Source organism: Rhynchophorus ferrugineus, unplaced genomic scaffold, assembly GCF_030347505.1.
Source record: "Rhynchophorus ferrugineus isolate W39M unplaced genomic scaffold, kcgeb_rfMv2 rfM2, whole genome shotgun sequence".
In the NCBI taxonomy this organism is placed as follows: Eukaryota; Metazoa; Arthropoda; class Insecta; order Coleoptera; family Curculionidae; genus Rhynchophorus; species Rhynchophorus ferrugineus.
This window is the reverse complement of record NW_027472581.1, coordinates 8,500,605-8,528,139: the sequence shown is the minus strand read 5'-3', so window position 1 is coordinate 8,528,139 and position 27,535 is coordinate 8,500,605. Positions and strand designations below refer to the sequence as shown.

The 27,535-nt window shown below is 31.9% G+C and overlaps 1 protein-coding gene across 1 annotated transcript in view; it reads right to left on the bottom strand.

Moving 5' to 3' along the window:
* The window catches only part of LOC143191326 (5-hydroxytryptamine receptor), a 584,206-nt gene that overhangs the window by 129,073 nt on the left and 427,598 nt on the right, over positions 1-27,535 (bottom strand). The window contains exons 3-4 of the mRNA XM_076396264.1: positions 21,168-21,296; positions 8,683-8,904 (exon numbers count right to left, since the gene is read on the bottom strand). Coding sequence (XP_076252379.1) covers positions 8,683-8,904; positions 21,168-21,267 — 322 coding nt within the window. The 5' untranslated portion in view covers positions 21,268-21,296. The remainder of the gene's footprint in view (positions 1-8,682; positions 8,905-21,167; positions 21,297-27,535) is intronic.

Genomic DNA, 27,535 nt, shown 5'->3' with positions numbered 1-27,535 from the left:
TGAAATGATTTGTATTCAAAGCCACATGGAATTCTAAATGGTTTTATTTACATTTTCGATTTGATTTATGCATACATTATTCAATAAAAGTTGCATATACGAAGACAAAGAATTGGACCACATACAAATTCAGCTTTTATATTATAAACGTAATATGGAAATTTGATTTTTAAATGGAGATACGCTTTTTTTATTATTCTGACTCCAAAAATGTTAAATCTAATTCTGTTACGACTTGACAAACTTAATCAATACAATGTCTCATATCTGCAGATCCTGCTTTAGTAAAATGCGTTTGATTTAATGAGATAACATAGAGATAGACAAAGACACATTCTTTGAATATATTACATTTCCATATTTCAATGATTTCAATTTACAAGTTGTAGCGATTTTAGTGAAAAAGTTATAGTAATTTTCAAAACAATAGATGTAAAAGACCTGCTTTTGTTGATTAAATATCGTTTTCTTCAGTAAGATAATTGAGGATATGATTTTATGTGGAAATTAATCGTGTGTAAATTTCTTAATTATATTAATTAATTTCTTCGTTGTTTTAGATGGATTTTTAAATATCCACAACTCATTATCTGCTTGTCCACGTATCTAAATATGTTCCTTTGGAGAATGTCTCCGTAATGTCTGTTATTTATTTGTTGAAGCCGGTTCAATATTTTTGTTGAAAATATTTTACTAAAAATCCTTAAAGCACGTGTTTCAACCGCGTGAGGAATTCCTAGCTGGAAGAGTCTTTCCCTCCCCGAAATTCTGAATGAATTGGGATCCACATCCTTCAATAACACTGAAGATTCAGTGATAAAACCGATGCATGGAGAATGAGAATCGCAATTAAAGAATCTAAAAAAAACAGAATAAAAACAAGCATCGGAAGTAAGAAGAAAAAAGGCAACAATAATCAAAGAACAAAAACAAAATAGCTAAATAGTAATGAACCGTAGAATTCTCATATGTCGCGTGTATAATCATCTGTTGAATGATTCATGATTAACCTCAACATTACATTCTTGTAAAAGTTTCTATGCTGGTATTCACAATTTTTGGATTACTAACATACATTTTAACTTCACATTCTCTTTTCTGTGGGAAACGTTACCAAGAACTGATAATTAAACAACAATTTTTAAAACATCCGACGAAAAAAATACCGTAATATTTGGAAAATTTTCAAATATACATTGTTGGTATATCATCAACAAAAATTTCCGGAAACTCAAAAATGTAATAAAATAAAATTCAGAAATAATTTCGCCATAGCAAACAATTAAAATTCAGCCTATATAAAATGTACATGTCAGGCACGTGTAGACGCTTTCATATTTATGTGTATAACTATGGGAGAGGGGATAAAAAGGGATTTTAAATTTGAATTTAAATTGTTGTTACTGTATTGTTATAGACACAAAGCTCGACATTTTCTAAAATGTATAAATCTAGAATGGTGTATTTTTGACGAAACGTAACTTGTGTGGTTTTAAGGATAATGTTAGTTAAATAAAATGACATATGTAACAAACAATAACATTGCATACTCATGCTTAGTTAAATCTGTTACAAAAATCAGGAAGTAATTTACTCTTGATTGCCTATAACTTTGCTCAAAGAAAAGATAAGTAAGTTTGTTTTTCATAAAAAGTTTATTTGGTCTTTACGTTTATTTCGTTGTATTTGAAAAATTATATCAGCCAAATGGTAATCTCGATTCTCCATCAAACTTTTAAAGGTATTCTGCAACATCTGAGACTGAATATCTTCAACTGGCTGGCCTAAATCTCCACTTTGCCAAATTAGACTTCGTGGAAAAATCTTATTCAATCATTCAATTTTTGAACAAGCTGTGTGTACTGCAGCTCCATCTTGCTGAAACTACATGTCCTGTAGTCTTTGCTGTTCGATTTCAGGCACAAGAAACTTTCGAATCATGTCTTGGTACCATTCAGCAATAACAGTAACTGCAGCAACTTGATCATTTTCAAAGAAAATAGGAACCAATGATGTTTCCACCATGAATGCCACACCATACAGTTCTTTTTAGTGGATGCAATGATGTTTCATCGCTCGTTGTCAATTTAAACGAAAAATCTTCTATTTCACTAGACAGCCATAGGATTGCATTACTGTACTCAACTCGTTGATCAGGATCTCTCGGTAGCAACTTTTGGATTAAGTGAATTTTGTATATGAACATTTTCAAATCAGTTTTCAAAATTCGTCTTAAATTCCGTGCAGAAATGTGTAACTGGCTTCCGAATTGATGTTTTTGGAGGCTCTGCAACACTATTGCGCACCAGAGCTACATGTTCAGCGTTACGAGCCTTCCATTGTCTTCCAGAACGAGGCCTGTCTACTGTCGTACCGTACTGTCAGAAATTTGCGTATAAACGATAAATTGTGGTTTTTTGAGGCATTGGACGATTAGGATATTTTTGATGCAATTTCCACTGAGTGACAATAATGGCGCGATTATTTTTAATAAATATTGTCACTATTTCTACTCGTTCTTGTGGCGTATCCACAATAAAACTGGTAGCGGGACTTTTGCCCCATCTGTTATAAGGGTTAGGAAAATTGTAATTTTAAATACTGTTGTTCAAGCTTATTGGAGCACAAGTGTCAGAAATCATTTGCTGTTTTTCCTTCCGGAAATTGAATATTAAAGATCAACATCGCCTTTCAAACAGTTTCTATAATATCAAAAACTGTTAACCTGTATAATAACGAGGAAACCAATCTACATCTTTTTGTGATGAAGATATTCAAGATAGACCTATTTTTGAACAATACTTTCCCCTTTACCAATTTATTACTATAGAATCTCTGCTCTCTTAAAATATTTTTCTCCTCTGGTAGATATATACTCATTAGTGCCAGTTTAATTTTTGATGGGAGTTAGTAATCTAAGTAAGGTATAACAGGACTGAACTCAATATCTTTTTCTTGTAATGGCTCCTAGGGTGGTATTCATAATTTTTGGATTATAACAGGTATTTTAAATTACATTCTCATTTTTGAAGTAAACGTTACCAAGCATTCAAAATTTAATAATAATTTTAAAAAATATTCAACACAGAATATGCATGATACAGATGGCATACACTTTTAGTATGCCATCAACAACATATTTCCAAATAAAAATAAAAAAATTATTTTACCATAGGAAATAATAAAAATTCCGCTATATAAAATGTAGTGATCAGATACGTGTAAACGGTTTCGTATTTATGTGTATAACTGTGGGAGAGGAGATGAAAAGAGATTTAAATTTCAACCGAAGATATAAAAGCATTAAGCGGTTACCGCTCGGCAAAAATTCCGTTTTACTCAAATTTTATTTATGGAAGGCGCTGCGTTGCTGCCTGGGAAATGCATTATGAAAATCGGGACGGTCTTAGGAATTTGCATTAAACTATGTTGATTATAACGTTAATGTTTTATCGGATGACATCCGAGTGTTAGGAATTTAAGGCTGCGAAGCATGTGATGAATAATGATAAAATCATATTTTATTCAACAATATCGACCATATATAGCTTATTTGCTTGCCTGTTTGTTGTTGTGTTTTTACCAATTTTATTAATTTTATCTATAACCCTTCCAATAAACCAGCCAATGCACGATATTAATGGCGTCGAATATATTGCCAAATTCACTTTGTAAAAACGTAAAATTCGTTTTAAATTCTGAGCGGATTTTACTAATCAACTTTATTTAACTTAGTTAAAGAGAGACAAAATGAAGCCTGATGCGTCCGAATAAGTAACCTAATTAGTTTATAAAATTTGGTTTGTTTGGATAGTTCCGTTTAAAAATACCAAAACCATTAAACCGTTTGAATAGTAACGATGCCTCCCTCATTATGCCCCCTCTTGCCAGTGAAGTCTCCTTTTACCAACTATGGGTTTATCTGGATTGGGCCTAAAGTTTAATGTGGGCTCCGAACCACGGTTCTCAGCATTAAGCCTACTGACTGGCGAGTGACCAACTTCAAAAATCATCTCGGAAGACATCCGGTCTTACCCAGCCTGTTTACTGGCGTGACTGGGGTCATTTCCCTTGTCGGATTTTGTAGTCTTGCCTGGAACATTCACACATTTTAAACAATCACAAGCGTAAATTTACGACCATGCTCCAGCATGATTCGAACGCGCGGCTATCGCAACAGTAGGAGGAACGTCCCTTCGTCTTCGGCAGTGAAATATATTAGAAAGGTAAGTATATATACATATACAAAATGTATGCAGTTATATTGGAAATAGTATTTAGCATGTTGCAGCTGCACTTAATATTAATAAAGTATTTTAAAATATTCAAAATTTTCTTGTCTTCTGAGTAAAGATTAAAGTTTCAAAATATATGTGTATTTTGGGTCGAAATAAACGAAAATACGTATTCAACTGCTTTAGAATTTACAGCTTGGAATAATTATCAATTATTGATTTTGTTAGTCATAACAATTATTAATAATTTATTGTACACATATGCTAGTTCTTCATGCTGGAAACAAGAATGGTTTTAATCCTGTCGCAGAATTAGTGTTTTCCTTCAAGTCGAAGGGTACATAAAATAAGTCAAGAAGAAACCATGTTAAAGAATTAACTATTTGGAGATGTTAATCGATGAATATAAATGAAATATTTAATTTGATATTATGTTGTAAAAAAGTAAACGCTTTTTTGAAATAAGCCTGAGAGAAAATGTATGATTGATCAGATTGCTGAACGTTATGGACACAGACTACTAAGTCTTTCTCTCTATAACTGCGTATTTAATCCAATTGTGTTGATATGGGGTTTTGAAAATAATTATTACAATAAACATTCAGATCGACAAGGATATGGAAGCCCAAACTGTATGAATTTATGGAAAAAATCATTGTCCACAGTAACACCTTCGGCTCGGATGACCTCGACAAGACACATTGAGAAATAAATTGAGATATAGTGTAATTGTGAGTAAATTTTTGATAGATTAGTAATTCACTTGAGTTATGATTCTGAAAGTGAGAGTGATTGAATATTACTTTATAAATGATGGTTTATAATTCAATGGTGACAATTACCAAGACAGGGCGATGAAAGAGAAAACAACTGAAGATTAATATATACTTAACTGTAGTATATAATATACTTTAAGGGTAGGAAATTATATCATAGAGTATAAAAGATTTTTTTGACTTTGTTTTATTATTCATAATATACATAACGTTTGGTCAAAATGTATGAGGAGAGAAATAATACTGTTTTATAGATATGGCAAATGCATTAAGGAAAATGCAGTGATTGATAAAGATTTATCAAGAAAGATGCATATGGGTAGTAACAGAACAAATTAACGAGTTATACAGTAATATCAAAATGACTTTATAAGGAAATATTGCATCGAAAAAAACAAGAACTAAGCATAAAAGGTAAATATGCTTTCTAATAAAAATAAAATACACTACTGAGATAAACAATTGTTAATTAGGTGGAAATATATTACCACATTATAAAAATATAATAAATATATTAGTGTGGTAAAAAGTTCAATGTATATATACTAAAACAACTCTAACCTATAAATTATTGTGGGTGTATAATTAACTTTAGTTTTAATTTCTTCGATAATACATACACTAGATGTACTATAATGTTAAAATAAATTATATTATATTTTAATTATTTTATTTAAATTAGCATTTTGTTATACGTCAAAGTCAAAATGTATTAAAACTCATAGGTGGTGCGGCAACATTGCGACGTCAATTCAGATGACGTGGGTTTACTGCTGTTTTGAATAGACTATACGTAGTATTACCGACATATTATAACCGAAATTATCCTTCGCATATTTTGCATTAGAAGTTTGGAGATCAAGATAATACCTTGGGTCTTGGGCACTTTATAAAGTTTGCAGACGATGTGTTGAAGATCTTCGGAATTACTGCAAAGGGGAATCTGACTGGAAAAATAAAAGTTTTGGTGTCTGCCTGTGAACGTATGTTAGATAAAAAATATGTATCGTAAATAATCCGTCAATACTATAATATTTTCAAGTATATTATCTTTTATTTTAATGTAATAACCCACTTAAAATACCTAATTGTCAAAAAATGTGCCGTTCTAAAGCAAAAAGAAGCCAGTTTCATTGCAAACCAAAAGCAAAAAGGATGCAGTATGCCCAAAAAGAGTCATTTTTTACAGGCTTTCGCTTCCAAAACTATTCTGGAAAACATATAAAAACTCCTTAAAAAGTCTTAATAATAGCTTTTCTCTTTATATTTTCAATACACTAATTCATTTCTGTGCTACGCTGTATAAACAGTAAACCTCTTACAATAAAAATAAAACCGGTATTTTAATATCTTCCGATAAATGCAGCCATCACGAAGCTTTAACCAAAAAAAAAGGCGTGAACGCCGAACTTTCCGACATAGTTTAATACGGATTCCTTATTTTCCGCTGATTTTCCTAATAGATTTTTCCGACGACGTCTCCGATAAATGAAATCTTCGCGAGAGGAATTCGAGTGCCAAAGCGAAGCGCTTAATGCTTTTATACCTTCGGTTGAATTTTAAATCTCACTTCGGTTCCATCCCAACAATTGCGGAAAACTACTAAACCGTTTAGGGACTTTCGACGCGGAAAATATATCAAGATCAAATATTTCGGTGGCCCAGGGGCACCTCTCTCGGCGCGGTGATTGTACGAAGTAGGTCGAAACATCATTGAAAGTTATGCACTCCTGTAGCGGCGCACGTTGGTTGGAATAATGAACTTGGTATTAACCTAGATGCTCGATCAGAAAACAAAAAAAAAACGAATGGATATTTGAATGGGCGATGTTTTGGATGGTCTTCAATCTATATATATATATATATATATATATATATATATATATATATATATATATATATATATATATATATATATATGTATATATAGATATCACGATATATGTCGGGCGATCTACGCGCGCGAGAGCTTTCTTAACTTCGGTGATCCTTTGTGATAGTGACATTTTACTACTAAGTGTTCAAGAACATTTCTCACTTTGATTAATTACATTTTACGATGCCGATTAGAAGACAGTTGAATACAGTTGAAGCAAAACTTGGCTTGATACCGAGTTTCCGGACACTGCTCCAGGAAAATCAACATCAATGATTGGTATGCTAAGTTTAGACGTGGTGAAATGAGCACCGAAGACGGTGAATGCAGTGGACGCCCAAAAGAGGTTGTTACCGACGAAAACACTAAAAAAATCCACAAAATGATTTTGAATGACCGTAAATTGAAATTGAATGAAATAACACTCTAAAGATATTAACTGAACGTGTACATCATATCATTTACGAAAATTTGGGTATGAGAAAGCTCTGTTCAAAGTGGGTGCCGCATGAGCTCACTATTGTCCAACAACTACGACGAGTTTATGATTCGGAGCACTGTTTGAAGATGATCAAGCTTAATAAACCCGAGTTTTTGCGTCGATATGTGACAATGGATGAAACATGGCTACATCATTTCACTCTGAAATCCAATCGACAGTCATCCGAGTGGACTGCACACGATGAACCTACTCCAAAGCGTGAGAAAACGCAACAGTCGGATGGCAAGTTTATGCCGCTTGCATTTTGGGATACGCATTGAATACATTTCATTAACTACCTTGAAAATGGAAGGACCATCGATAGCGACTATTACATAGCGTTACAGGATCGTTTGAAGGACGAAATTGCCGAAAAATTGCCGCATTTGAAGAAAAAGAAAGTGCTGCCTCACCAAGACAATGCACCGTGTCACAAGTCCGTGAAGACGATGGCAAAAATCCATGAATTGGGCTTCGAATTGCTTCCTCAACTAGTGTACTCTCCAGATCTGGCCCCAGCGACTATTTCCTGTTCTCAGGTATCAAAAGAATTCTCGCTGGGAAGAAATTTTCGTCGAATGAAGTGGTGATCGATGAAACTTAGGCCTATTTTGAAGCAAAGGACAAATCGTACTACAAAAATGATATTGAAAAGTTGGAGGGTCGCCATAATCAGTGTATCACCTTTGAAGGCAATTATGTTCAATAAAAAAACTTATTTTGCCCCAAAAAATGTGTTTTACTATGGTAGGCCGGGGACTTTTCAATTGACCTGTTATAACTTATGTTTATGAACATATTTACTTCAAAAACAAATGTATTTCGACTACCTGGTAACTCGATGCCATTTGTATCATAAGTTAATATGAAATATAGATTTATATACCTAAAGGAATATATATTAGGGTTTAAAAGTTCTGTTTAAATATAATGAGTACTTTTCGAGAAATTAGTGCCAAAAAAAGATTTAAAATTTTTCATAATATTTGTCTTGTTAATAATATACCGCAAAGATATTTTATTGCTAGTCTTATCAGTAACATAGATGAGCATGTGTAAATACAATCAGCACATCGAGTATAACACATTAAGAAGTTTTTGAGAAAGTTATTCCAAAGGGGATTTAATATTTTACGGTCAAAAATTATAATTTTAAACATTGACTGGTTTATTTATATATTGATATATAGTCGTTACTATACATTAATTATATATACACTGTCTAAAGAGAAAATTTGTATTATCTACGTTTATTATTTCGATATTGATTGCCGAAACTAAATGGCAGCGCTTGTAGGAAAAGCTTCTACTTACCAATAACAGTTACAAGAATCATCAAGCCAAGTACAACAGATAGAGCGCTCATAAGTATGACGTCGGCGAGGGGCTCAGTCGGGTTGAGACCGATAATGGTTTCGTTTAGAGTGGCGTTGTCTCGAGTGTCGTTGATGAAGCAGATCGGCGCAGTGCAGTTGGAATGGTATATTGTGTCGAAGGGGGAGGAAATGTTTCCGGACGGTGGAAATTCGAAGAAAACTGAAAAATAAAATACAAATATTAGTTACTTATATAAAGCAAGTTCTACCTTAAAAAAATAGCATGGGTCATATAATCTTATAACACTTAACATTTTATTGGATATGCTTTGTGAAAATATATACTATAACTAAAATATATTTCTTGTTGCTTCATAAGACTTGCATGTATTTTGATCAATGATATCCGTTGGTGAAAAATGGGAAGTACCAATATAAAGGGCTCTGAAATTTGATGGTTTCGAGATATCTGTGTTTGCTTACCATTTTTTTAAACGGACGAAGCGTGATGTGGCTAGTACAGAGGTTAGAAAGTTTGCAGAAGTGCGAAAATTGATTACGTTTTTTCGACACAGTATCCCCGTGATGCGATAGAGAAAAAGGTTTTAGGAAAGGAAGGAAAATATTTTGATTCGTTTATACTATATATATTTTCTCAATAAAGGCCTTTCTAAGGTGAAAAATTATGAGCATTCATGTAAGCACCTAATAATATAATAAACATTGTAATTGAAACACATCCCGTTTTCAGCTGCTTCATTGTAGGAATACCATTATTTTAAATTACACTTCGTGATTCCACAATCTGTCTTATTGGCAATAAGTTTTTCTTATATATATATATACATTTGTATATATACATATATATATATATATATATATACATGGCTTGTAAAAAATCACTTCATTAAGCAATCTTCTGTATAAAATATTATCTTAATTAATTAGTCTTATTCTAAAGCCTATTTTAAAGTCTGCATAGATCCAGGATTCAGATCAGATGGTGATACACGTTTTAGTCTACGTACTTCACTATCACGTCGCATATTTAGATGATTAGTGAGTACATTGGGATGTAATGACACTCTTTTGAATTACTTCACACAAACACGTTGAAGTACCCTCGTTATAGGTTAAAGGTTTAAAATAATTTTTTTAGTGTTTTGAGAAAATGTCGGCTTTCTATTTATCGCTTCTAGCCCAATTATTTTCGTTTGTTTTAATGGGTGGGTTATGCTGCTGGGATCTCCTAAGCTTTTTTGTTGATTTTCTCAATGAATAGTCTGTAGTCTCAGTTGGTGTCAAGTTTTCTAGGTATTCTTGAATATCTTGGTTTTGTTCAATTTGGATTAGTTCTTTCAGCTCTTTTATTGCCCTACTAAATTTTCTTTTATTCTCTTTAGTCCTTTGTTGTTGCCAATTTCGTCGTAACTTTCTTTTTTCATGCTATCTTTTTCTGTATTGTACATGGTACATGTGTATATTTTGTTGCAAATTTTTCACTGTTAGGAGTCGCGGAATATGCTGCTTCCTGCCTATATTTTTTGTAAGGTTTTTTGCTGCTATTTCTATAACCATTTCAGTTTGTAACGCTAATGGAAGTTTAGAGAGATATTTGGGTCTAAATCTACTAAGAATATATGAAAATAATTTTATGAGCGATATCAATCCGCGATAAACATCAGAAACTTTCACACGTTACGCAGCAGGTGCCATGATATGAACTGGATATCAAAAGGGTATAATTTGACGCTAAACCACAGTTATTAAGGGGGGTGTATATTTGTAGGGTTATGCTAAAAGGTCTCAATTAACGGATGCCATTAAAGTCAACATAACTTAGACAATAGTTCAATATCAGTCAGACTACTTGAATCTATGCCACCATAAGGAAGATCTATATATCCATCCATCCTTTCGTAAACTATCGGAAAGTTACTATCAACTAAATAACAGTATTGAGAATTGAGTTTTACATATTCGTGATAGTAATTTTTCGGATCAACATTTCATATATGTGTATTTAACGGTAGGCTATTGTCAATGATCTGCTAGAGATGGCTCATGTCTTGTTAATCCTTCATAAAAATAAAAATTGTTAAGAAATATTATGGTATTTTCTCATCAACTTCATTTTAAACTAATTGAAATAACATTTTAGATATTAAAAACTAAATAGCAGTATGGGTTGCCATCTGCGCCGAAGATAATTTTGCGCTGGCGAAACGTTGGAAGTTTCCTGGTAAAAAGTAAGATATTTTTATATTTCGATTATATGATTTTATTTGCTGAGAATATACAAAACTGTTAGTTATATAAAAAACTGATCAAAGTTGATGCCATCGCTCACAAAATTTGTAAAAACACTCTGTGTGAAGGTGGGCCGGACATTTCTTGCATAGGTAGATCGTCTGGCTTTTTGAAATCTTGCATCTCTTCCTTGTATTTTCTTTATTGCGGATTATAAAATGATCAACTCTATCCTCCCTAATTGCTCCTGGTAATCTGTTTCTATTGGAAGTTGGTATTTCTTCTCTGAGATTTGAGGTTTCCCTCCAGTTCAGATTCTTCTTCAATTTTCAATAGACTGAATGCAATATGGGATCTAAGATCGATTTTTCTAATAGAAGAACCTGTTACCAGCTAGTACATTCTCCACGCATTGACAATAGCACTGCCAATTCTATTGAAGAATAATGGCCATCACCATTTTTTACTCTAATTCTGATTTTATATTTTGCAATGCCATTGTTATGCAAATCCATACTTCCCATGCCTTGGTTGTACTAGTCGATAACATTTGGTTGAGGTACTATGTTGTGTTTCTTTTCCTACCGGTTATATCTGTTGTCACGCCACCTAATACCGAATACTTTGTTGTTTTAATCTAATCTAAAATCAAAGTTTCCCTTTGGTTTTTTTGCGCTAAGTCTTTTATTGTTTGTGGTGGATATGAAGCCTCTCGGATTTCTCTCACTGTACCGACTCTATAGAATTTCATCTAGGACAATAAAGTAAGAAGGTAAGGGCTTATGAAGAAGTTATCAAAAAATATAGTATTAATTTCAGGATCATGAATAACTTTCAACAAGTTTGTTATAAGCCTCTTACCTAAACCTTCTGCGAAGCTCCACCATAAGGTCTCCGGCTGAGGATATACATCACATTTACCAAACCTTACTGGTTTTCCTAGTATGAATATTTTAGCAGAATGATCTCCAAAATATGACACCTTATCTTCATCAATCGATATCTTCTGGGAAAATACACCAAACCACATCAACTTTTTATTTAGTTGATAAAAAAAGGCCTTAGCTTAGAAAACTTATCCGATTTGGCCAACTTATCATTAGCAGAAAGGTGAATGTACTTCTTTATTTCATGAAATAAATTCGGTTACATTGTTTTGCGTATATATATACTCGTATTATAAATATTAGAGATATCGACACATAAATGTAAACATTTTTTTTATAACATCTTTATTAGGTACGCCTAGTACAATCTTAATTTACAATTAATTTATTACTACTTTTCCTATATACTTGGATTAATTAACAAGCAAGACGAGTGCGACAAAATACATCAGTATGTATTCCTCAATTATAAAATTATAATTATGTATTACTTATTAACTTATAGCTATAGTTTACACTAAATGTATACATTTTATATAAGTTCGTATGGTTTTGTTCGTTTCAATCTACTGACATCCTGCGCGCTGTCCAGCAGTTATATTGCTTCCACGTTAGTAGGATTTTGTAATCTTCTTCCGTGTTTCAAGGCGAAATCTTGGATAACTTCGCAAATCCATTTGATTTCCAGGTCATCGTCTAGTTCTTCATTGGTTACATAGCGATAGGCATTGGTAATCAATCGAAGAACCTTGTTTTGACAGCGTGGTATGACTAGTTGATTTGAATTTTTAGTGCAACCCCATATTTGCACCCCATAGGTCCAAATTGGCTCTATAATTGTATTATAGGTCAACCTTTTTGATTTTAGATCAAGTTGAGGGTATCTTCCGACTAACCAGTATAGTTGTTTTATTTTGGTTCTAATGTGTTTTGCTTTTTTTCTAACGTGATGCACATTAATGTAAACATTAAAAGGTAAATATGTGCCTTACTTGAATATACAGTTGTTAATTAAGTGGATAAGGCCAGGGTTTATCATAAACGGTTTACAAAAATTTTAATGTAAATATAATAAATCACTCTAACCTACAAGCTATTGTGGCTGTTTAAATATTTCGATAATATCTGCATTAGTTATACTATAATGTTAGACTATAAGTTATTGGTATGCACTATACCGATTAGTATAAGTTAGACTATGATACTCTTAACCCTTCTTGAGCAGATAGGAGGAGGTTCCCCTTTCGAAAAGTCTTCATGACCCCTGTACGCCATACTTTGTCAAAAGCCTGATCCTCTATAGATAAAGGTAAAAATGCTTTTTTATTAAGAAAATAATACGGAAAAAACATATTTAAAATTACACAATGGAATTTTATTATATGATCATCTGATACGAATATTACATTTTTTTGGAATTTAATATTATAAACGTTGTGTGTTTGAAATTATTCGCTCTCGGTATTAAGAAGTAAAAATTTATTAGAATTTTTCTCGATCAGAATGTTCAACAGGTGATACTAAATCGTTCGTTTTCCCAAGTAGCCGCTATTTTCGTTCGCGCCGGAAAAAAAACGCCCCTTGCGTCACGGAGTTACGAAAAAAATCATCAAAAAAAAATTGTTTCGATATTCGCGCCCGAACGAATCCACCCGAATCATTAATTAGATCAAAGTAAACGAGATGGGAAAAAATGGCGCGTCAAAAAGGGGGATTTGCTCGAGCATTATTAAATTTTGATATAAATATCCGGAATGGTGGGGCAGCATGGATACTCCCACGTATCATCTACTTAAATATTGAACACGAGCCGAATTAGCTTTGATAAATATTTACGGTGTAGTTCTGCAGTCTGGATGGTGGCCTCAAGAAAATGGATTATCTAATTAGTCTAATTAATCCCTTATTTCTACTTTGCTCGTACAGCGCGGCTAGTGGGATTTTTACTGGTCTAGGCTTATTAAATTACAGTACATTAGTTTCAGAATTTTTTTGTTTCCTTTGAAAGTAGTCGGCCAGACTGCATAGATTTTATTCTGAAGCTTATACAAGCATGCGTTTTATTAACTAATATCTATTGTAGGAAATGAGAAGTATTAAAGTAAATATTTCTGTTACACTATCTAACCTATAGTCCGTTCAATATTATTTTGTACATACGTCATTTAAATTTGTGACATCAAAACGTCGCAATGTTGCTGAATCAACTCTGAGTATCAGATCAGATTGCCTTTGACATAAAACAAAATTCTAATCTAAATAAAACAGTGAATCGGAAATGTTATGAAAAGTAATTTATTTTAACATTATACTACACCCAAAAACTACAGTAAATTAGACGGTCACAACAGTTTATAGGTTAGAATTATAACCTCTTATCACTATTGTTTTTAAGAATATTGCATACCTCTGACAACCAGACTTTGACAGGCTCATTCGTTAAAGTGTTCGAACTAATCAGACATAATTGTGTCTTATTTTAACTAGAATGAAATAAGAAGGAAAATAATGTCTGTTTCATAAAAGAATTTACAAATTGCGACAGGCAGTACATTAAACATCTTGATTTTTTAAAATATATTATAACTATTACTGATATGGCTCTGGCAGTCATTTTTCATTCTTACCTTTACTATAATCTTCAAAGAAATTCTGTTTTCATATTATTTAACATAAATATCCTTGTGTTCACTAGTAAATATGAAATTAGTTTAATATTTTTTTCTTTTTCCGTTTTTTTAATTTCGTTTTTTAAATTGCTGCTAATGTTCTTTGTTAAATAATAAATCTCTATATTACCTCAATAAACTCTTGTAAACATAAAATTAACTTAAGTAGACGTAGGTGTTGATCGGCCAGAACTGCATATGCGCATCTGTTATAATCCAGCCTGACAGATTTCACAGCTACGTATATTTTCCTATATATGCTTCATTATTTACGAGAGTTGTGGTTAGAAGTCATTTTTAGGTTAATTTTATAATTAAATTTTTTAGGTAATGCTAAAATAAGTGTATAAGATAACTAATTAATAAGATTATTAAGATATAGATATAATTATTAGTAAAATATTGTGATTTTATAACACTAATTTTGTAGATTGCTAATAAACAAAGGGTATATTTTACGTCAAATAATAGGAAACAGAACTTATTTGAAGATTATATTAAATGAAAAATTGTCACATTTTTATACGATTTTGTTTATTTATTATTATGCTCATATCATCCTAATTTTACAGATAAATCCAAAGATGAAAAAAGCTAAATGTTTAAATGAAATGTCATGAATTTTAAGGATAGTGTAAATATAAAATGTATTTAATTGAAAGTGGGCGGAATAAATTGATAACATAGGATTTGGAGTTTTGTGATTTATTATTTCTTTCGGTTTATATAACTGCTCGGAGCAGATAAATAATGATTGATCCAGATGATTTGATCCGACATATTATAATGGCTGGATAAAAATTGTGGGAACCAGGCCACAAAGCACACTAGGGCAAAGAAAATAATAAATTTAGAAATAAGAGAGCAAATGAAAGAGGAAATGAGAAATATTATTAAAGAAAAAGATCAAACTAAAGTTGTGCAGTTGATAAATCTTTACATTACAAAGGCTGATGAAGTCGAATTATTGAACTATCGGTTCAAATATCTGCTACAAGACGAAAATATAAGTGTATAAGATAACTAATTAATTAGATTAATAAGATATAGATATAATTATTAGTAAAATATTATGATTTTATAACACTAATTTAGTAGATTGCTAATAAACAAAGGGTATATTTTACGTCAAATTATAGGAAACAGAACATATTTGAGGATTATATTAAATGAAAAATTGTCACATTTTTATACGATTTTGTTTATTTATTATTATGCTCATATCATCCTGATTTTACAGATAATTCAAAAGATGAAAAAAGCTAAATGTTTAAATGAAATGTCATGAATTTTAAGGATAGTGTAAATATAAAATGTACTTAATTGAAAGTGGGTGGAATAAATGGATAACATAGGATTTGAAGTTTAGTGATTTATTATTTCTTTCGGTTTATATAACTGCTCGGAGCAGATAAATAATGACTGATCCAGATGATTTGATACGAAATATTATAATGGATAGATAAAAATTGTGGGAACCAGGCCACAAAGCACCCTAGGCCAAAGAAAAATAATAAATTTAGAACTAAGAGAGCAAATGAAAGAGGAAATGAGAAACATTATTTAAGAAAAAGATCAAACTAAAGTTGTGCAGCTGATAAATCTTTACATTACAAAGGCAGATGAAGTTGAATTTTTGAACTATCGGTTCAAATATCTGCTACAAGACGAAAACATAAGTGTATAAGATAACTAATTAATTAGATTATTAAGATATAGATATAATTATTAGTAAAATATTATGATTTTATAACACTAATTTAGTAGATTGCTAATAAACAAAGGGCATATTTTACGTCAAATAATAGGAAACAGAACATATTTGAGGATTATATTAAATGAAAAATTGTCACATTTTATACGATTTTGTTTATTTATTATTATGCTCATATCATCCTGATTTTAGAGATAAATCAAAAGATGAAAAAAGCTAAATGTTTAAATGAAATGTCATGAATTTTAAGGATAGTGTAAATATAAAATGTACTTAATTGAAAGTGGGTGGAATAAATTGATAACATAGGATTTGGAGTTTTGTGATTTATTATTTCTTTCGGTTTATATAACTGCTCGGAGCAGATAAATAATGATTGATCCAGATGATTTGATCCGAAATATTATAATGGCTAGACAAAAATTATGGGAACCAGGCCACAAAGCACACTAGGGCAAAGAAAAATAATAAATTTAGAACTAAGAGAGCAAATGAAAGAGGAAGTGAGAAACATTATTAATGAAAAAGATCAAACTAAAGTTATGCAGTTGATAAATCTTTACATTATAAAGCAGGAAGAGGGAGAAACGGAACCACCAAATATGGAAAATGAGAAAATAACAGAACAGTCAGTATATTTAAAGCTTTGATATTAAACGATTAACAATCAAAAATCGAAATAGTTAAGAACCTAGGGATGATGCTTCAGGGATGTCATCAAAAAAGTGATTTCAAAGGAAAGTGAAACATGGAAATACAGCAATACTTTCCAGTACCCAAGCGTAAAATAGTAAATATGGTTTACGAAAAGTGCAATATACCAATGGACTATCAATGGATATTTAGAAAAGGTGGATTAGGTATACAGGGGCACGAAAAAATTTAAAATAAACGCTTGTGGAACTGTACCTCAAAGTTGGTGTGGAGAAGAGTTTAATCTGAATATAATAAGGAAGTATACAAATGAACTAATTGATTTTTTTAAAGTATAGTTCTTCCTTAAAATAGTAGTCATGGTCTATTCTTCATTCTAATATTTTATATAATGATTTGTATGTATTTGTCTAATTGTGCTTTGGATTACATTTTCTTTATGTATTTAATGCCATTCATTGCAATAAAATTCGTTAAATGATATAATATTTCTGCATTATTTATCTGCTCCCGAGGAGTTATATAAACCGAATGAAATAATAAATCGTAAAGCTGGAAATCCTATTTTATCAGTTTATTCCATTCACTTTCTCTTAAGTACATTTTAAAGTTATACATTATCGTCAAAATTCATGACAATTCATCTAAATATTTAGCTTTTCTCAATTTTTGAATGATCTGTAAAATGAGGAAGATATGATTATAACAACAAATATACAAAAACCTATTGAAATATGACCAATTTTTATTCTTACCTTTATTAACTTCACATGAGTTCTGTTTCCTATTATTAAGCATAAAAATATACCATTTGTTTTATAGAAATCTACAAAATTACAAAATGATAATATTTTATTTATAATTCGCATATTACCTTATACACTTATTTTTGCATTATCTGTCGCTAATTTTCTCTATGAAATAATAAGTTATTATATTACCTTAATAACAATATAAATATAAAAGTAACAAAAAATGACTTCTAAACACAACTCCCGTAAATAACAAGGCGTATATAGAAAAGGATTCGTAGATGTGAAATCTGTCAGATTAGATTGGAACAAATGCACATGTGCAGTTCTGGCCGATCAACACTTTCTGTCGAGTCCTTAAACTTAATGTCGTCTCATAAAAAAAAACGCGAGGCGGTGAAATCTGTCAACTTACTTCAAAATACATGCGCACGAAAATTTTTGGTCGATCCGCAGGCAGCCAATCTCATTTACTGTCATTTCTAGAAGACCTCTTACTGCAGATATAATCATAGAAACTTCGATAAGTAACTTACGATCATTTTTAACTATTTAGCGTCTCGAAAATTCCGAACGAATTGAGATGCAGAAAATAATTTATTCGACCAGCCTTCTCAGCCACTACTAAGAGTACGAGGGAGAAACTTCAGCAATAAAGTGCGGTAACAACAAAGTACATAAACAGTGAAGAACCAGAATTCCTTAAAGAACAGAAAGAATAAGAATTAGGCAAAAAACTAAATGCGAATTAGTCAAAAAACAGAAACAGAACACTCATTTCATAATTTTCTTCACCATAAGTTAATTTTTACAGATTTCTATTTTTCTTTATATACTTCTTTTAATATTAATAATTTAAACAAGTTCACTCGTCTTTATTTTCTATTTTTAAAACTCGACAAAAAATATAAAGGAAATTACTAGAGAGTTGTAATTAATAATTAGTTACATGTGTGCCATATGCTTTGCAATAACAAATATTTGTTTAATTTCGATATATCAGTTTTATGTATAAAAATTAATAGAAAGCAATTGATAGTTATTGTTTATCAAGTTCCAATTGATTCTGACACGGAATAGAACCGTATCAGTCTTGGTTTTACAATGACTAGAGAGTTGTATTTAATAATTAGTTGCAAGTGTGCCATGTGCTTTGAAATAAAAAATATTTGTTTAATTTCGATATATCAGTTTTATATATAAAAAGTAATAGAAAGCAATGGATAATTATTGTCTATCAAGTTCCAATTGATTCCGACACGGAATAGAACCGTATCAATCTTGGTTTTACAATGACGAAGGTCAATACCACTCTTTTATAATCATATATATTAATGTTTTCTTGTATTGGGTGGGCTATCATTTAATTAGAAATTCCTGTCTTAAGAAGATAAACCGGCTACGTAATTGATTGAAATGGGTTGCCGCGGACGGTTGAGTGTACATGGAGCTCGCCAGACAGCACATAAATCTATGAGGCTTAAAGTAAATGAATTGTTCACTGAAATGTATTATTTATTTCCATTCCCACTTCCACTGATTTTTTTTAGATATAACATACCAGATAATTAATGTATTAATAAAAAAGTTACAGGTATGGTATTTAATTTTAAACTACATTTAAATTAAATGATTACTCTTTCAAATAAGGGTACAAGAAAATTTATCTATCAAGATAAACTTCTATACAGGGCTACAACAAAAAGACTGTTTGAGTCTTTTCAACAGATTTCTATGTATTCTGGCAAGCTGAAAACCATTTTCTCTAATTTAATTACATCTTACATTAGATATGCATAGTACTATTTTAATTTACATATTATACTATTACACTTTTACACTAAAAAATTTCGGGTGGTTAAGTTCGCTTAAATCTGATTACCTGCGTGTTATCCAGTAGCAGAATCAGTTTCATATTGCTATGATTTAGCAACCTTATTTCATGTCTTAGGGCGAAACTTTGGATCACTTCATGTATCTATTTGATTTTGAGTGTTATCGTGCAGCTTTTCGTTGGTTTCGTAGCGATAAGCATGCTAATTAATCGTAGAACTTTATTTTGGAGGCGTTGGATTACTAGTTGATTTGAAGCTTAAGTGCAACTCCATATTGGCATACCATTGGTCCAAATTAGCTTGATTAGCTATGATTGACTGGTAAGCCAACCTTTTCGACTTTAGTTCAAGTTGATAGTGTCTTCCGACTAACCACTAGAGTTTTTTGAGTTTGATCTGCTTTGCTTTTTGTCTAACATGATATTTCTAATTTAACCTACCATCGAGATGTGTTTTAGTGTACTTAGCAGATTCTGATTGAGGAACCAGACATGCCTCAAGTGATATAATGTTATTTCGGTTATTGGTTATTGATATAATGGTTATTGTTCTTCAGCTATTCTCATTTATTTTAATGTAACAACTTATTTAATATAGTTACACAGCTCATTTTTATGTAATTGTGTTATCTATATGATGACAAACACTATATATACATATTTTCTAAAATTTTTCAAGACTTAAATAATTGAATAGATAGACCTTTTATATATTCAGTATGCCTTTGTTTCCATGTGATTAGTAAATAAATTTTGATTAGAATCTGCTGTACAATATTCGTAAGGTTTTAAAAGCATATTTCATGTCCTAGTTCAGATCTTCTTTTCAGATTCTAAATCAATGAAATTTTCATCTGTTGCTTACTGAAATCTATGTAATAACAGATTTAAACTGATACAGTATGACAGAAATTAATAATCATATAGATCAACAGTTCTCATTTAATGCTGTACTAACAGACCGATACTTCTTAACTTTCATTGAAATCAACTCCTATATTATTTTCATAAAAAAGTAAGTTACGAAATTTATAGTGTATTTTATTACCAAGATAAACTGTCAACAGGGAAAATGACTTTAGCGTTTGTCTGAAGCTGTTCATCCTAGGAATTCGGAATTACAGTTCGGCAATTTCTGTTTTTTCTTCAACATTTGACTTCAGCGACATTTTCGTCGAACATTCATCTAGTACTACGCAGAAAACGTCTGAATTTAATGAAAACGCCATTCGCCTGAATATTTTCTATTGGTAGACATGTCTGATTACGCAAATAAAAAAAAACGCTTCTATGACAATGCTTTGGGTTACTGATTAGATTTATTTGAGGTTTAAACTCGAACTGAAGAAGGTTTTAAAGCCTATTTCAGAGTTCAATTTCGACAACTGTATTGAAGATTAAAAGAAGGTTTTTAATGGAAAATAATTACATTATTTGCATTTTATCTCTCAAGTCTTAATATTTGCTGATTATATATCAATATTTAAATCTGACCTTATAGTTTCAACAAAGTTGCTTCTCTGTATGTTCAGCAAGCAAGAAATGATTTTCAGTGGCTCTTATTATTAACTAAATATTTTTTGTTCATTTTATTCCAAAATAAGTAGCTGCAATAGCCTTATATCATTTAAACGTTTGTGAAACACTTGTAATTAAAATTCTCTGTGGCTAACATTTATAAATAATACGAAGTTGTAACACAAATAAACCCAATGTAACTTACTTTGTGGGGACGCTGCATATATGGAGTGAGGAAGAATAAGTAAGGCAGTAAAGTCAGCTGTAGAGCTCCACATCTTCCCTTTTCTGCAGGCCACTTCCATGTTTTCAATTGAGGTCTTTTACCAGATATCTGAAAAAAAAAACTAACTTCAATGCAAATTTAAAAGACGAAACTGCATTGTGGAAATATATATATGTGAAAGTTGTATAGTCTTTGATATGTTTCCTTAAAATTAAAAAACAGATTTATGTGTTACAAATTAAATTACACTAAAATCAAAACTATTATTTTATATGAAGGACTAGCAAGACTATCAATTTAGAGTGTTATGTTAAGTTGTTAAAGGGTTTATTATAATGATAATTTGTATTTTCAACAATAAAATTTTCTGACAGTTATAAATACAGGCAAATACCTAATAATGTAATTTGAAATTTGAAGTTTCTCTTTTAATGTCAGTCTCGTAATGAACATGCTGGTAGATGCCATAGTGGCAAGTTGTCTGTAAGTAATAGGTTTAAACTGACAAGGAATGTCATGACCACGGATGATTTGAGAAACCGGATGGCCTCTAAGGTGTTTTCTAAGTAGCTAACGTGCCTTTCATGATGAGGGTTATAGTTCTATACGTGTGTTACTAGCAAGTATTAAACATAGTTTTACAAAATTTAAAAAAAATCGACTGTTCATTTTTAGTGGCTTTTCGTTTTACATTTTATATTTTCCTGCGGAACAAAAAACTGTATTTGATAGACAAGATTTCATCGACAACTGACAATATAACAAGATTTGAAGTATAAGCGAAAAACAGAGAAAATATAGGGAAGAGCTGGATAAGATCACAGAGTAATGAGTGATTGAATAACGAGGATAGTGAATTTAGATGGAACTGCAGCAATTAAGGAAGGGAGGATTCTATGCCTTCGTGAAACTCAACTTAAGTATAGAGGTGTTGGTAAAAGATACTATATAATTAGGAGATTGTATGTGTTTAGTTAAGAGGGAAAATATTAAAATCAAAGCTGATAAAGGAATGAAAATAAACAGGAAGAATTCAAAGATATTTATAGTTTAGGTGATAAAGGCAATATACAATCTGCAGGAGTAGGCTACAGAACAAAAATTTTGATTAAAGTTAAATCTTGAGAAAGGCGTGCCCAGGAAGAAAGGTTATCGTTAAAAAATTACCAAACATTTCATGTGCAGTAGGTGCCCAAATTATTAGATCGATTAATTGAGTTTATTTAATTTTCTAGTTTAATTGGATTTATTTAACAAATGATTAGTTGGGGATTTCTTATATATTTTGTACTTGTATCTGTAATCTATTGGAATCATAAAAACTATAGAAGAAATATACGAAACATTTGTATAATCTTCGTTTTAGTAGTTTTAATATTATTAAAGTATATTACAATTAATGTTAATATTTAGAGATCCCACCCTTTGCTATAAGATCTTCTATAGCGATCAATTGTCAAACCCTTGGGAAGTCCGGAAGAACAAGTCGTCCAAAAATAAACGAAAATCAGCTACTATTGGCTTCAAAAACCCACCCAAACGTACAACAGTTTCAGTGTCCTGACAGAAGAGACAGAAGAAAACCAGAACAACAAAGAAAACCAATCAAAAGTAATTCCCAGACCACCCCCAGTAACAATATATAAGCAAATAATAAAAATAATCGCATCTGAAACAATGAAGATTTAAATGTTTAATCTAGAGCCTTTCAAAGTGTTAATAAGATAATTGGACTATAGAAATACGCAATATCATAATGTTCGATGAAATTCCGAAAAAACATTTAAGATTCGTCATAAAAGGACTATATCATGCCACCGACACAAACACAATTAAAACAGTCCTAGATGGAAATGGCCACGAAGTTGTAAATATACACAATATTAAACATGATGAGCGACGGATGATTGTGCGCGCAAAACAAGTGACGATAAAGTAAAATGTGTCAACTGTGACGGTGACCATCTTGCAAATTATAGGGGATGCCTAGTCCATATAGCATTGCAACAAAAATTTTTTCCGGCACTGAGAGAAAAAAGAAACTAACATCAACCAAGACAGCCCATACCATTTAACTCGCTTAAAGCACCTTAAAGTTAGACCCAACCTAACACACGGACTACGCCAATCACCACTGAATCTGCAAGTACTATTAGTAAATTAGAGGAAAAGATGGGTAAACTTATGGAGCAAATGAGTACAAAGATGAATTTACTCACAGTTGTCGTTACCAAGCTAGCCTAATGAATGATAGCCATTACAGTAAATACAATATAGCTGTCTGGAAAGCCAATGGACTCGAGCAACATACCAGGGAACTTAAAATGTTCTTATATCAACAAAATATTGATATCATGATGGTATCCGAAACATATTTCACGGATAGAAATTATTTACGAATTTCGAAATCCAAGTTGAACCACATAAAACACCCAGATGATAAAGCACATGGAGAAACATCTAATATTTTCCGTGAAAGCTTAAATACTGTGAAAGAGTATTTAAGCTTTCACGGAAAATTCAGCGAGGAATATTTACAAGTTACCAGTGTAACCATTGAAGAAGTGTATTGGCCAATAACAATGAGTGTTCTATCTATTGTCCGCCTAAAGGCAACAACAAGGCAGAACAATACCACAGTTTGTTTAACGCGCTGGATAATAGATTCATTGCCGAAGGAGATTACAATGTAAAAGATGAGATTTATTAATATCTAGAATAAGAATAGACTTTAGAATAAGTTATTATCACTACATAGTATAAAACAAAGTCGCCTTTTCTGTCCCTATATCTCTATGTGCGCTTAAATCTTTAAAACTACGCAACGGATTTTGATGCGGTTTTTTTCAATAGATAGAGTGATTCAAGAGGAAGGTTTATATGTATAACACATGCATAATATACTAAGGCAACATTGCTAATTTTAGAGGTTTCTAACGTGATGTCGTAAATGAACCTATTTTTTTAGGCTTATTTAGCAATTAGCAAAAACGCTGCCTAACCCTACGAGTTAGATCAAATTAATGTACTATAGTATTGTACACCATAAAAAGGTCTACAAAAAAGTCCGCGATGGTATATGTTTATCTTTTAGGGATAACCCACATTAACAATTTTTATTGTTTACTTTTTACGTGAGAAAATGGCTTATTTACGAAGCTATTTTAAGCAATACGGCATTAATCCTTATCGAATTAAGTACCTTAAATACAGTGTGCAATTAATATAGATCAATATGGTTCCTTACAGCATGTAAATTAAACAAATATTTTCGGAGATATTACAAATTTAAAATTTGCGTTTAAAAATGTGTAATGTAAAAAAAATTGTATGAATTTAGATATTCCAAAGAAAGCAGGAAATCTTCATAGTAAGTATAGGGGAAGAGGAATTGTTTTACTCCAAATTTAATGCGTGCAGGCCAAGGGCAGTAATGAATGAGCCAAAAATACTGGATCGATTTTAATCATGTTTTCATTGAGTGACATAGGCATATATATTTTATGCCCGTGCAAAGTCGGAGCGGGCCGCTATGTTTTTATATACAACGTTCATATTTTTTCTGTAGTGTATTTAATTTAGTATCAGCATTGCACCCGTGCGAAGCCGGGGCGGGTCGCTAGTAGACTTTAAAATAAGTTAGAATAGTATCTAGGATAAGATTTAGATTATAAGTTGTACAGCAGATCACTTACTGAAGTGACCTTCTACATGTCAGGATAGTTATATTATATAACGGAAATCATATAATAATACTTATTGCCCACCAGCAGATTGTTGACGTTCTGAGAGATTAATAAAAAACTAATTCGACAAATTATAAGTTTCATAAATACAAGTACTATTCCCAACAATTTGGCCACCTACAATAGAAAATCCGATAAAATGTGACTATATTGTCCATACAAATTATTGACTAGAATATAAGTGTTATAAGATTTAATTTTAACGCCTCGATGTTCCCGCCGTCGATATATAAACACGAATTAATCTCATTTTACTATCGTCGTACGTCGTCGAAAGGAATTTATATCAATAATAAAAAAGGGCGAAATAAATTTTTAATATCGGTAAACAATCCGCCAATCTGGAGTTCGATTCGGCGATGTTTCAACGTTTACGGCTTTCCGGCAATAAACTCCTTTAAATTTTACGACCGAGTAAATTTATGTGGGGCGATTTGTTGCAGATTTCGGAGCCGCGGGATTCTTGCAGCCGGTCTCGTCGGCCGAACACGCGATTAGAGAGCAGAAGGATTTTGATTTAATTTATGTGATTTATTCGGCATCGACGACGTCCAGTCCGGGTATTGTGGATTTCCCGGCCGGATTCTGCGAAAGCTGCGCATTGTTTCGAGGCCAATTGGTCAGCGCGAGGGGACTGTCATCCCGATAAATCATAAACAACTTTTTGGGACGACCGAAAACTTTAACACCCCCAGTGCAGGGAATAATTCGTTCCTGCTGACCAATCAACCCCTGTGTTAAATATATTTTTCACACATAAAAATAGCACTAATGCAAACACAAAATTTTTTAATTATGTTTTTTTTTTCGGTTGACTATCTGAATGGTGAGAGATGCAGGTTGGTCTGTTATTTCCCTTAATGATGATTTGTGACCAAGTTCAACGAAGTTTACTAGTTCGCCGTGCAATAAGTCTTCTTTCCGCTAAATAAAATAATATTTAATTTAGCAAATTAATAGTACTTATATAACAGGTCAATTGAGAAGTCACCGGCCTGACACATAGATGGCGCTAATATAATTAAATCCACATGATTTTTAGTTAGCCCTAAAGATGCGTGCATAAATTTGACAGCTCTCGGATCATTAGTTTGTGAATTATAGTATTTTGAGTGAAGCAACTTTTGTTATTGTGAAAAAAATTGAAAAAAGGAATTTCCCGTGTTGATAAAATATTGTTTTTTGAAGGGAAAAATACAGTTGAAGCAAAAACCTGGTTTGATGCCGAGTTTCCGGACACTGCTCCAGGAAAATCAACCATCAAGGATTGGTATGCCAAGTTTAGACGTGATGAAATGAGCACCGAAGACGGTGAATGCAGTTGACGTCCAAAAGAGGTTGTTACCGATGAAAACATTTAAAAAATCCACAAAATAATTTTGAATGACCGTAAATTGAAAATGAATGAAAAGCAGATAATCTAAAGATATCAAGTGATCGTGTATAGTATATAATTCACGAATATTTGGGTGTCAGAAAGCTCTGAAGGACAGAAAGACGAGTTGATGATTCCGAGCAGTGTTTGAAGATGATTAAGCGTAATGGACCCGAGTTTTTGCGTCGATATGTGACAATGGATGAAACATGGCTCCATCATTTCACGTCGAAGTCATCCGAGTGGACTCCACACGATGAACCCGCTCCACAACCTGGGAAAACGCAACAGACGGCTGGCAAGGTTATGGCGTCTGTATTTTGGGATACGCATACAATAATTTTCATTGACTACCTTGAGAAAGGAAGGACCATCAACAGCGACTCTTACATAGCATTATTGGACCGTTTGAAAGCCTAAATCGGCGAAAAACCGCCGCATTTGTAGAAAAAGAAAATGCTGCTTCACCAAGACAATGCACCGTGTTAAAAGAAAAAGATGATATCAAAAAGTACGAGTGATGATTTCGAGAAGACCAGAATAATATTTTTAATAAATAAACCGGAAATGGTTTATTTCACTAATATTCAAAATACGTTGGGTGCATTTAAGTTTCTATAGCTTGTAAAAATGTACATAGAAGAACTTTATTGGAAAAAGAAAGGGCTTGAAAGTGGGATAGTGAACGTATGTTGGATAAAATTAGATATCGTTACAGGTCAGCAAATAAAATATTATTTTTCTACTCTCTTTTTTATTTCTAATGTAACAAATTATTTAACATAGTAACACAGCTCATTTTTTTATAATTGTGTGATCTATATCATGACAAACACTATATATACATATTTTCTACTATTTTTCAAGATTCAAATAACTGAATAGACGTGCCTTGTATATATTCAGATTGCCTTTCCTTTCATGTGATCAGTAGATGAATTTTGATTAGGATCTGCTGTAACAGATTCGCAGGATTTCAAGTAAATTAACAGTGCTTGTTTTCTAAACCCTTTCACACATTATAATTGGCACGGGCGGTAAGAATTCGGGGAGAATATAAGACCGTCATCTATTGAATTCATTAAATTAACCGCAAAAGAAGGAAAGAAAACAGGTTGACCTTGGATTTGTAATCGTTCTGCAGTAACTCGAAGCATTTATTGATGCAGTTAAGCAGTGTTCGAAGTTCAGTAAGTGTGCGAAGCTGTAGTAAGTTCACCTAAGGT